Genomic DNA, 13,645 nt, shown 5'->3' on the forward strand with positions numbered 1-13,645 from the left:
AAGGTTACTTTCATAGAAATGTTAACTATTATTTATATTCTGCAGTATGATTTAAACTTTACTTAAGAACACTATTCTGATACCTTTTCAGGGCAGAGTTGATCCTGAGTTCTTGAAGATTAAGACTGAAGAACATAAAAGTGGACAATTCCTAGAATGCTAGTTAGAAAGGCTTCCCAAACTCAAGGATGGCTCATCATCTTAAGCACTGGCTAATTTGGAAACATTCATCCCTGGATGTTTAGACATCAAATGATAAATCTGTTTTTTGACTACAGCAAATCATCAGGACGCTTCGCTCTACTGAGGTATGGAAGGGTTGGGATATTAGGTTCATGAATATACAGCTTGCAATTGAGTGGAGAAAATCTCCATACTCATGAAATCACAAATTTCTTGAGAAATACTAAAGTATCCAATGTTTAAATCTCAAGTAATTTTAAGTGATCAGCTAAATTTTCATGTCATTTCATTTAAACAGAAAACTGAACCCATTAAGTTCAACAGGAGATGCTTGTGTGGACCAACCTGTGTCCTGCTGACTCCTAGAATCTTCTGGTGGCTGATCTGTCACTTGGAGAGATTGCCCACTTGGTGTTACACTGGGCCCTGGATACACAGCTGCATGCTCAGGACCATACTGATCTGAAAACCCAGGTACAGAAACTGGTGGTCCATATATAGAGGCATGCCCAATAGGTCCAGGAGGCACTGGATAGAATGGTACATTGTCAGGTTTTTCTTGTTGGAAGGAAGCAGGCATAGTTCCTGAATTTTCAAGGATGGTCTGAGGAGCTATACAATAAAGAAGAAAAACAAACAGGAAAGTAGAACTTTGAACTTAATACAATTATCACAGAATCAAAGAATATAAAGATGTTTTGTAGATCATCTTCTCAGACTCTCCTCATTTAATAGTTAAGAAATATACCCAGGGGCGGCTGGGTGGCACAGGGGCAGCTAGGTAGCGCAGTGGGGGTGGCTAGGTGGCACAGTGGATAGAGCACACCCTGGAGTCAGGAGTACCTGAATTCAAATCTGGCCTCAGACACTTAATAATTACCTAGCTGTGTGGCCTTGGGCAAGCCACTTAACCCCATTGCCTTGAAAAAAAAAAACCCAAATTTTTTCCCTCTTTGTTCTAATTCTTCTTTTACAACATGATTAATATGAAAATATATTTAACCCAATTGTACATGTAAAACTTAGATTACTTGCTGTCAAGGAAAGGGCAGAAGAAAGGCAAAGAAGGAGAAAAATATGGAACTCAAAACCTTACAAAAAATTAATGCTGAAAACTATCTGTGCATGTAGTTGAAAATAAATTTAAAAATAAAAGTAAGAAATGAAAGAAATATACCCAGAAAAGGGAAGTCATTTTGCCAAAGTTGCAAAGCAGGTAAATGGAAGATACAGAGTTAGATGGTCATGTTTCTAATACCCAGCACAGTCATTTTTTCTACCATATCCCTATGATAATATAATAATATAGACATTATTTTGATTATTATAGGTTAGTTATTGATATTAGTTGCTTAAAAAATAAAAAAGAACATAGTTTAAAAAGCAGAATGGTAAGATCTGAAAAGAAAAAAAGGAAGAATGATTTTCTTTCAAAAGTGAAAAATGGAAAAGCAGGAATTAGCTGAGTTAAAAAAAAATGATAAAATTTTCAGACACTGGCCTGGCACTGACCTCTTCATGCCCTAGGCATCTTTCAAGCTATTAAGTGGAAAGACAGTCTCCTCAATAAATCTTGCCTAACAATTCTGGAGTACCTGTGGTGGAGAATACCACCTGTATCCAGAAAAAGAACTGTGGAGTTTAAACAAAGAACAAAGTCTTCAATTTTTAAAAAATGTCTTATGTACAACATAATTTTGGTATCTCTAATATTTTATTTTCTCCTCAAGGATATGATTTCTCTCTCAACACATTCAATTTCGATCAATGAATAGCATGAAAACAATGAAAAGATTATCAGACTGCCTTCTGTGGGGGGATGGGGAGGGAAAGGAGGATGGGGGAAAACTGTAAAATTCAAAACCTTATAAAAAATGATAGGCAGAAACTACTATAGTATATAATTATAAAATTAATAAAATATTTAAAAAATAATTAATCTTCCCTACCCCAAAGGCATCAAATTGATAGCTACTACCAGATTAAGATGTAATTGAGGGGCGGCTAGGTGGCGCAGTGAATAGAGCACCAGCCCTGCAGTCAGGAGTACCTGGATTCAAATCTGACCTCAGACACTTAATAATTACCTAGCCGTGTGGCCTTGGGCAAGCCACTTAACCCCATTGCCTTGAAAAATCTAAAAAAAAAAAAAAAAAAAAAAAAGTGATTGAAAAATGTTTAACAAAATAAGTGAAAATGTAATACAACATAGATAATGTTCATTTGTAGTTTTTCAAAGTCAACATAAGGCTCACAGGGATGTTTCAACTTAAGTTTGCCCTAAAACAAAATCATCACAGATCCAGACAAAAATAAATATAATAAAATATTATACTATAACAAAAAAATATGAACTACATGAGAAAAGAAAGGAAAGCCTATTGGGAGGAATGATGGGGGAGATGGGAGGCAGAGAACAAGGTGAAATACAAGGAAAAAATGCATCCAAGCTCCCAACTCTAATTCCCTCAAACTGAACTATAAAATGAATCAGATTCAATCTTGACAGAAAAATCCAGAAAAAGTCACAGTAGTTGCTTTGTCTGTCCAGGTTAGCATAGACAAGAGCTACAATCTGGATCACACAGTTTAGAGGACATCACTATAAAATGCAACAGAGAACGTGGAATAGGATTATCCACAACAGGCAAAGGATATGGGCTTATAATCAAAAATAATCTACCCAGAAAAACTGAGAATAAAGTTACAGGATAAAAAAATGGACTTTTAATGAAATAGAAAATTTCCAAACATTCCTAATGGAAAGACCAGAGTTGTGGAGGAACCTTGAAGTTTAAAACACAGAAGTAAAAAGAAACATAAAAAGGTGTGAAGAAAGAAACAATGATAGAGGACTAAACAAAGATAAAATCTATACATCCAAATATGGGAGATAAGAATCCCCTGTGAACCCTATCATCAGGGTTCACAGATTTCTATTAAACAAGATTTAGGAATTGTTCTATTAGGTCTTCATAATCTTAAGAATGGACAAAGAGAGAAAGAGAAATACAATGAGTGAGGTGGAGTGGGAGGCAAACTAAGGTGGGGAAGCAAAGTAGAAAGAAAAGGAAACTTGGGGAAAATTTTTTTTCAAATAATCAGAGTAAACAAGTAGACATCTAGAGAAATAGGAAGAAGTTGAACCTCATTCTCAGGTGAATAGGTCAAAGAATGAGCGCCTGCATTTACAGTGCAAACACACACAAACCTGAAGACCAAAATCTATTTCACTAAATAGGTGAGAAAGAGAAGGAAGATGGCAATGAGAGCAAATTAAAAGGAGGATAGATTTAAGGGAGGAATTAATTTTAAGCAAAACAAATTCAAAGGCTAAAGGTCTAAAAGTATAACTATTTGCAGTGGCAAAGAATAGGAATCTGAGGGAGTCCATGAATTAGGAATGGATATATATGAAATGGAATATATATATATAGAATATATACCATACTCATCAGTATAACGACTAACCAGAATTACAGAGAATTGATAACTCATCTCCTGAAGAAGAGGGTGGAGAACTCATAATACAAATTGAGATGAATGGCCAATGTAGAAAACTGTTTGGGTGAACTATTTATGATTGTAATGGATTTTGTTTCAACTCACATTTTTAACTGTGGGGGTAGGGTGTAAGTGGGAACTGGAGTGGGAGGGTCAGAAGGTAGATTTTAGCTGATTAAAACAAATATTTTAAAAATTAGGAGGATTAAAACCTATCCAAAGATACCTGAACTACAACTATATATGAATATATGTGTGCATGTATATATAGATACACACACACACACACACACACACACACACACAAACACACATTAACTACAACTTTATTTTAAAAAAAAAGGAAAACTGAAAGGTAAAGTAATTTCACTGAAGGCTAGGAAGGAGACATTTAAGCTTTTAAGGCTTATTACTTAATAATTTCTTCTGTTCAGATTTGTTATAGGTTAGAGAGTTTGAGGCATTCTGTTATCCTTTTTCTGTTTATTTAATTGTTTTTTGTTGCTAAGTTAAAATAAAATTTTAACATGAGATATTTGATCTATGCCAAAATGAAAAAGAATGAATAAAAGGCATAAGAAACATGAACTTAAGGGAAAAATAAAGAAAAGAAAAATCATACACAAGGAAACGGGAAAATTAAAGAAAAAATGAAGACAAATCCAACACGTCAAAGCAATAGGATAAATGGGAAACAGGATCCTCCAAACAAACATAAAAAAGAGATAATTAAAAAAACCTACAAGACAATAAAAATATGGAAAATTTAAAATAAAGCAAAAAATGTAGATATAGAACTGCCTCATTAAAATATCAAGCTTTGGAGATAACTACTGAAACCTCAATGAACTAGCAAAACTGATAATGTTAAGAAAATCATAATATAAAAAGAGGGCTTATTTTATTTATCTCCTCTAAAGATTCTCACAGTGCATCACACAAAATGTATAACCAATGTTCACTTTTTGGAAGAAATGAATGAATAAGATAGAAAAAATGAGCAGAAAAGTTATCCAAAAAGATTCTGATTTAAAAAAGTGATTGGTGGTGGAGCCAAGATGGCGACAAGAAGGGATCGAGTCTTAGAAGCTCTCTGATAAAACATGAAACTAAGGACTCTAACTAAACTTTCGAGAGACAGAACCCACAAAGGGACCCATTGAGGCAATTCTCCTACTCAAGGTAACCTGGAAAAGAAAAGAAAGGCTCTGCTCCCCGGGGCCAGAGGGGCGGCCCACCAGAGGGGTAGCCTGCCAGAGGGAAAGAACTTCAGCCTCCCAGAGGAAGCCCCAGGGTGCTGGGAGCCCCGGCTCACAGCAGCCGGGGAGTCTCCTGAGCTGCACCCCGGGGAGCACCTGGCACAAGGTGGGGGAACAGCTGGGGACCTCTGCCAGAGCGAGCACTGGAACCCAGCCCTCAGGGCACACAGTGAGCAGCCTGGTCCTTCTGCAGCCCAGATCTGGAAACAGAAGCAGGCAGAGCCGGTAAGCAGGAGCCCCCAGGGCATGAGCCCATTGAGCAGAGGGAGGGGAGTGAAGAGAGACTGCAGAGCTCTGTCCTCTGCCTCTGCAGCTGGACTCTGGGGCTCTGACCACATTCAGATCCTGATCGAAGTCTAGGCCCCCCCAATAGAACAGCAGGACCACCCCCCCACCTCAGCCCCGTGGCAGAGGGGGGCACTTATGGTCATTCACAGACCAGGAGGGAGGACAGAGCCTCACACACTGAGACCCTTGTGGGAGTGTCCCAAAAGCTCAGGAAGCACCCCCAAAAAACAGGCTTAGGCTGGGAAAATGAGCAAGCAGAGAAATAAGAGGAAGACCACTGAGAAATATTTTGCAGATGAGTCCAAGAAGGATCAAAATACTCAGTCTGAAGATAAGGAAGCACAAGCTCCTGCATCTAAAGACTCCAAGAAAAACAGAGATTGGGTTCAGGCTATGACAGAGCTCAAAAAAGACTTTGAAAATCAAATGAGGGAGTTGGAAGAAAAACTGGGAAAAGAAAGGAGAGAGATGAAGGAAAAACATGAAAATGAAGTCAGCAGCTTAGTCAAGGAAATCCAAAAAAATGCTGAAGAAAATAGCATGCTAAAAACCAGCTTAGGTCAAATGGATAAAACAATTCAAAAAGTTATTGAGGAGAAGAATGCTTTAAAAAGCAAAATTGGCCAGATGGAAAAAGAGATAAGAAAACTCTCTGAGGAGAATAAATCCTTCAGACAAAGAATAGAATTCAGGGAGATTGATGAATTTACCAGAAATCAGGAATCAATACTTCAAAACCAAAAAAATGAAAAATTAGAAGAAAATGTGAAACATCTCATTGAAAAAACAACAGATATGGAAAACAGACTTAGGAAAGATAATTTAAAAATTATTGCAATACCTGAAAGTCATGATCAGGAAAAGAGCCTTGACATCATTTTCAAAGAATTACTATAGGAAAATTGCCCTGATATTCTAGAGGGCAAAATAGAAATAGAGAGAATCCACCGATCCCCCCGAGAAAGAGATCCCAAAAAACCAACCCCTAGGAATATTATAGCCAAATTCCAGAACTCCCAAGTCAAAGAGAAAATATTACAAGCAGCCAGAAGGACACAGTTCAAATATCATGGAGCTGCAGTCAGGATCACACAGGACTTAGCAGCAACTACACTGGAAGCTCGTAGGGCTTGGAATATAATATACGGGGAGGCAAAAGAGCTTAGAATGTAGCCAATAATGAACTACCCAGCAAGGCTGAATGTCCTCTTCCAGGGAAAAAGATGGACTTTCAAGGAACCAGGGGAATTTCAAATGTTCCTTTTGGAATGGCCAGAGCCGAAAAGAAGGTTTGATCTTCAGATACAAGACTCAGGTGAAGCACGGAGATTGGAAGAGAGGGGAAATATGAGGGACTTAATGATGATGAACTGCATGTATTCCTGCATAGAAAAATGACACTAATAATACTCATATGAACCTTCTCAGTTAATAGAGCAGGTAGAGGGAGCTTTTATAGTTGAAGCACAGGAGAAAGCTGAATTCGAAGATAAAATATGGTGTAAAAATGGAGTCAATAGAAAAAAAGGGAAATGTAATGGGAGAAAGAAAAAGGAGAGGGGGAATAGTCCAAAATATTTCATATAATAAGATTTTTTTTTATTACAATGAGCTATTGCAATGATATGGAAGGGGGGAGGCAAGGGGGAATGAGGGAACCTTTGCTCTCATCAGAGATGGCTAGGAGAGGAAACAGCATATATACTCAATGGGGTATAGACATCTGGAGTAAGAAGGAGAGGGGAGCAGGGGGAAGGGGTGGGGATGTGAATAAAGGAGGAGAGGATGGACCATGGAGGGAGAGTGGTCAGATATAACACATTTTCTTTTTTACTTCTTGCAAGGGGCTGGGATTGGAAGGCCTGTCCAGGACCATAGGGCCAGGTGGATTCTGGGCCTAAGGCGTGGTATGGGGGCTCAGGGCTTCTTGGCCCCAGGACCAGGGATCTGTATGCTCCGCCACTCAGCGACCCTACAGCAGAGTCGGAGTGAAAGGAGAGAGAAAATATAGTACATGTTAGTGGAGAAATAAGAAAGGAGAGAGTTGCGATCAGCAATGTCAACGTTGGAAAAATATGGAAGTAACTTTTGCGATGGTCTTACCATAAAGAATGCAATCCACCCATGACAGAGTTGTTGGTGTTGGAACAAAGACTCAAGCACATTTTTTATTATTATCATTTGGGGGAGGGTGCAGGGCAAATGGGGCTGGGTGGCCTGCCTCGGGCCGCATAGCAGGGTTATCGTTGGGTACCTGAGGCCGGATTTGGACCCGGGTGCTCCTGAATCAAGGGCCAATGCTCTGTCTGCCACCCAGCCACCCCTACTATTATTACTATTTTATTTTATTTTGGGTCTTTTTTTTTCTTCTTTTAGGTTTTTGCAGGGCAGTGGGGATCGGGTGGCTTGCATGTCACACGGCTGGGTGACTGTTGGGTCTATGGGGCTGGATGTGGGCTCGGATGCTCGTGGCTCCAGGGCTGGTGCTTCGTCCAATGCACCACCTGGCCATACCTACAATTATTACTATTATTCTTTTTTTAATTTTTTTTCCTCTTCCCTTTACTTTATCACCCAAGCAAGTCTATATTCATGGGGGGAGGGGCATTTTGTTTACTCTTAAACAAGAATATTTTATTAATGTAAAAAAACCCATTTGTACAAAATGAGAATTAAAAAATAAAATTAAGAAAATGTTAAAAAAAAGTGATTGGTAAAAGGAAATAACAAGATGGCTACCCGAGTAACAAACTCTAAAACCTTCTATGACTCAGAAGTGAAAACTGTACTGACTACCCACGAGTAAAAGTATCAAAAGAAACTATATATTTAATGTATTTAAAATTTTTTCAACATAATTTTCATTAAAACTACAACTGAATCAGCAGATAAGTTGTATCATCTTTGCTTCCTACAGTGTCATAGGAGCATGATATGTACATTTGTACTAAAGTAAATTACTTTTCATCTTCCTTGCAACAAATATCTGGTAATTCAAAGTTCTATACCACATATCTAACTATTATCTTTATCTTTTTTCTTTCTTTTCTTTCTTTTTTTTTTTTAGGTTTTCTTGCAAGGCAAATAGGGTTAAGTGGCTTGCCCAGGGCACACAGCTAGGTAATTATTAAGTGTCTGAGACCGGATTTGAACTCAGGTACTCCTGACGCCAAGGCTGGTGCTTTATCCACTGCGCCACCTAGCCACCCTATCTTTATCTTTATTGAATTAAAATAAGTGATTTTAAATTAGATATTTAGTAGTTAGGCAACAAGAAGAAAAATCATCGAAATTGGTAGGGCAGGAGTTTTCAAATTAAAGTAATATATAGCATAGAACTACTTCATATTGCTAATTCTAGAGTAAAAACAAGAATGTTTTGCTTTACAGGTTTACATCTTTACAGGTAATGAAGAATAGCACTCTATATTATAACCAAATGCAAGGCATCGAGCAAAAAACAATATATTTAGTAGGGGCGGCTAGGTGGCGCAGTGGATAAAGCACCAGCTCTGGAGTCAGTAGTACCTGGGTTCAAATCCAGTTCCAGACACTTAATAATTACCTAGCTGGTGTGGCCTTGGGCAAGCCACTTAACCCCATTGCAAAAACCTAAAAAAAAAAAAAAAATCCTAAAAAAAACCCCCACAATATATTTAGCAATAATTCAAAATGACAATAATTGTGTTCATCTTTCCCCCTTATCTGACTGTTATCCCATTGTTTTTATGGCATTTAAAAATCTGAAAAATTCAAAGCTTTCATTTTCAAAATGAAATAAACTTCCTACGATAAATATTTGCTTCTCAAATAGTGAATATAAAATGCTCACCTGAAGGCATAAGGCGAATGTTTTGGTTAGATTGCTCTGTATTAGGCAACAGTGTTGCTAATAATGGATTGTCGGTTCCTGAACCAATTTCTTGACTACGTCCTGTGCCATCATATTGTTCCAGTTCAGAGCTTGGTGTACTTGGGTACTGATGTGGTGTTGTTCTGTCCTGATTCCAAATTACATCACCCTCCTAGAAGAGAAATAGTTCAGCCATTTTTCAAGAAAGTAAAAATGTCAGGAAGCATAACATACATTATAACAACATGAATCGAGCATAAAATAATAATGGCACTTTTCATTAATTCTTCTTCACCTAAGTACAAATAATCTGAAGTGTCTGTTTTTGTTAATTAGGAATTCTCACAATGATTTAACAATTACACTTTCAATATGTAAATCTTGCAATCTGTAAATAAATGAGGAAAAAGTGTTCTCAAACATAAAATCACCAATTTATTGTATAATTAAAATGAATACCTCAATTTGTCTCTTCAGCTGTTGAAGCTGTATTAACCAAGTAGGTTCAATAAATGATTCCTGTTCTGGTTTCTCTTTTATTTGAGGATCAAAGAGTCGTAACTGGGAGGCTATCTAGAAAACCATGAAAAATAAAGTCTATTACTAGTATAAGATCTGCCAGTAAAATAGTAAAAACCCAAATTAAATGTATCTTCATTGCTAGTACTGGAAGTTTTCCATGAATTCAAAAGATCTTTCAGAAGTCTCATTCATTTAAACTTAAAATTTATGTCACAACAAACAGAACCAGACCTAAATCTTTTAAAGAGCCAAGTTTTCACTTAAATACATCAACTCAATGACCTTGGGGGCAAGTAACCTCTGATCACTCTTTTCTCATCAGGGACTTCTCTACACCAGTGAAATCCCAGGTCCAGACTGCTTTCCTTATAGGCCTATAAATTTGACTAATTAAAAAGTATTTATTTTTTTCTCCCTCCCAACTTTTTCCTATTGATAAAAAAAAATTCTTGTACCAAATATGTATATCACAAGAAAATCACCTGCTTAATTTCAAAAGTTCAACTTAAATTCATGTTTATACATAATTTACTAGTAAATATTTAATTAAGCTTCAAAATATCACAAAGGTAAACACATTTATAAACAAAGAAACTACTGGGTAGTTTTAAAGTTCCACATTTCATATAAAAGTTATGTAATATTTTACCCCACTAAATTAAGTTTTTAATGTGCTGACAAAGGCCATAACTATTTTCAATGAACCAAGATCATCAATAAATGTATGAATTAGCACAAGTCATTAAACTGAACCACTTTACTAAAAGATGAACATTAAAATAATTTGGTGAAAAAAATGCATGTAATTCCTATGTTTGCAAAATAAACCAGTTATTAAAAGAAATTTTAATTTTTAAGAATCAGTATTTCATCTCTCTAAACATATCATGATTTTTATGCAATCAGATAACCTGAAGAAGCCTCAATAAAGATATCAAGTACCTGAATGAGTTGGCTAATCAGGACTGGTGAATACTGGCATGGCTGTTTGAGAATAGTTTTGGAAATGACTTCACAATAATGAAAGGCCTGTGCAGCAAGTCCCATTTCAGCCAGTCGACAAGCATAGATGAATTTGAATACCTAAAGAAATCAAATAAGGATGTATTGTATGTCTTTCAATTACTATCTGGTTACCACTATTGTTCATGTTTTCACTAGAAATTAACTCATATTTGAATTGGCACATTAGTGTGCAAGCAGATATATTAATTCTTTAGCACAGGCACTACTGAACATAATCATTTCCAAATTCCTCCCCTCTATATTGATACAAAATCATACAATGGCATATACTTCCTCACTGCCACCCCAAGTAATAATTTTAGCTTTTGTTTCTTCTCCAGAATAACTTGTAGTTTGGGAATATTAGAATTCTGATGATGGTTACTAGCTCACTTAAAAGTGACTGAGATTCAGGAAAATAAGCCTTCAATTTAGAAACAAACCAGAAGAGTAGGGACATAGCTCATTATATTATACCTGTGCTATGGTTTAAATTGTGTCCCCTAAATGCAGTAACACCAAAGTTAAGCTCTGATGCAACATTTACTATGATGGGACAGAATGAAGGAATTTCATGGCATGGTTCATAAGCAGATCCAACTTTGAGAAACTAAACATTTTAGGAACTAAAACAGCTTTAAAAACCAAATTACAAATAATTTTAAAATCCCTAAAGCAAATTGCTTCTGTTTTACAAGAGAAAACATTTCTGCAGGATTATTTTCTGTCTCCTACCCTTGGCTTACATTTCTCATGCTGACAATCTACCCTCTACTCAGTAGGCAAAATAATTTTCCTCAAAGGACAAGTCTATGTCATTCATCTCCATCTTTTCAATGTAGTTATGTACTCCCTTCTCCCTCTCAGAATCCCTAATTTTCCTTCAAAATTCAATTCAAATACCATCTTCAATGAGACCTTTATTGAATTCCTACAGTGACTAGTATTTCCACACCAAAAAATTTACCTTCTATAGGGTACCAAATAGTCTTAGTGCAGTCTCCACAATTTTAATATTAGTGCAATTTTAAACTATTTAAACATTAAAGCTTAAAAGATTTTGGAGATATTGTACATTTTATTAAAAATATGGACATATAGAGGCAGCTAGGTGGCACAGTGGATAGAGCACTGGCCCTGGAGTCAGGAGTACCTGAGTTCAAATCTGGCCTCAGACACTTAATTACCTAGCTGTGTGGCCTTGGGCAAGCCACTTAATCCCATGTGCCTTGCAAAAAACCCCAAAAAATATAGACATACTGATACATGCTCATGATATCTCTCACTATAAAACATAAGCTCCTGGAAGACAGATAATTTCATTTTTGTCTTTGGACTAGCAAGAACCTAGCACAGTGACTGGCAAAGTTTAATACAATGCTTGTTGATTGATTTTTATTATTTCATGTCTAAAATTTTCTGGAAAAGATTGTTTTTTAACAAAGACTAAGCATAAAAAAATTTCCCAAGTTTGACTACTCAAATTCATAAATTATAACTTCAAAATTCATCATCAATTCTCACCTGGAAATTAGGCAAGAAGCATGGCTGGGTTCCCAGTGATTGGGCATATTCATAGGCTTCTGTTCTGTGAATAGCTTCATTGGTTGCAAATTTTAAAAATGGCAAACTATTAAGAGGAGGATAATTACATTAATTAGAAAAATGTTAAGTATTTCTGATAACAATAGTATGTAATTCAAATATATGCCTAAGATAAACTCACCTGAACTTTACTATATATATATAGGGAAGTCTTTGTTTACTGGAACACATATCAAAGTCATTTGATGAAAAAATGGTTATGGTTTTACTAGAGTTTTGTCAAGTAAAAAATATCCAGAAACTGCCTTTTGAAATTTATAAAGAAGTATAGAAACAGTATGACCATTTTCTTTCTTACCTATGATTCGATCCAATTAGTACAAGTTTTGTAGTTTTCTTAGTGTAGACACCAAATCCAATCTGGGCCATCAGGTAGCAAAAGTGTGCAGCATCTAAGAGACCTTTAGAAGCTAAAGAAACAGAAAAGAAATCTTCAGATAGCTATTATTGATTCCCTTTTGAAAAGAAGAAAAAGTTACATGGTTCCTATAATCTATAAAAACAAAAGAGACATTATCCTAAATATTTTTGGTAATATTTAGTAAATTTGAAACAGTCTGCTCACATTAGACAAATGCTATATTTTTAACTTCAGTAACTAACATACCAAGAGTATCACCCATGGTGGCAATTGTCCTTGACTCTACATCCATATTATTACTCAAGTTGGACAAAACCATAGCAAGATGAGGCCTCCAATCTCCCCATTTCTCATCTCCACAACACTAAAAACAGAAGAAATAATTGTAATGCATGAGAAAGGAATGCAGTTTTAAATTATATAAACAATAGTATTAGCAATTGTAATAAAGCAATCTAGGTCAGCAAAATATGAATCCATGAGTAATTCCTAATGGAAAGAAACCCTCTTCTGAAGGTTCAGGTCTTACTGTGGATGCAGCAGGCATTCTTCCAGACATGAGTTGGTAAACAGTTTGTAAGGGATCATTAATTGGAAGGCTGTTGGCAAACCTGTAATAACATAAAAATCAAAAGGATTCAATACAAGTTCGGTTTCTGTAAAATAACAGTCAACTAGCAAGTACCTATTCAGTGCCTATTCCATGCCAGGTACTAATACTAGGCAGCCAGGGACTAGAAATACAAAAACAAAACTGTTCTTAATCAAAAGGATTTGCATTCTAGTAGGAAATCAAGTAGACATGAAAGTAAATAGAAAGTATATTCAAGGTAATTTCAAGAGGACACATAGATGAGTAGAAATCAGGAAAGGTCTCATTTTAAAGAAAAGTAGATGATGGGGTACATTACAGGAAAGGGTGGGGGGGGGTGTCAAACTACACAAAGGCATGAGGTGAGAGAGAATGTTATACAAGAGGAAATAACAAGTAAACCAACTGGGTTAGAACACAGTAGAAAGGGAACAATATGTAATTAGCCTGAAAAGGTAGTCTGGGGGAGGAGT

The 13,645-nt window shown here is 36.3% G+C and overlaps 1 protein-coding gene across 6 annotated transcripts in view; it reads right to left on the reverse strand.

The window, feature by feature from the left end:
• SEC16A (SEC16 homolog A, endoplasmic reticulum export factor) overlaps positions 1-13,645 on the reverse strand; it is a 64,409-nt gene that overhangs the window by 13,505 nt on the left and 37,259 nt on the right. For all 6 annotated transcript variants that reach the window (XM_074210707.1, XM_074210709.1, XM_074210706.1 and 3 more), the window contains 8 exons: positions 13,110-13,191; positions 12,827-12,944; positions 12,518-12,629; positions 12,139-12,244; positions 10,552-10,692; positions 9,547-9,660; positions 9,067-9,259; positions 529-795 (listed from right to left, as the gene is read on the reverse strand). In XM_074210707.1, the coding sequence (XP_074066808.1) occupies positions 529-795; positions 9,067-9,259; positions 9,547-9,660; positions 10,552-10,692; positions 12,139-12,244; positions 12,518-12,629; positions 12,827-12,944; positions 13,110-13,191 (1,133 nt within the window). The remainder of the gene's footprint in view (positions 1-528; positions 796-9,066; positions 9,260-9,546; positions 9,661-10,551; positions 10,693-12,138; positions 12,245-12,517; positions 12,630-12,826; positions 12,945-13,109; positions 13,192-13,645) is intronic.

Source organism: Macrotis lagotis, chromosome 1, assembly GCF_037893015.1.
Source record: "Macrotis lagotis isolate mMagLag1 chromosome 1, bilby.v1.9.chrom.fasta, whole genome shotgun sequence".
Classification (NCBI taxonomy): domain Eukaryota; kingdom Metazoa; phylum Chordata; class Mammalia; order Peramelemorphia; family Peramelidae; genus Macrotis; species Macrotis lagotis.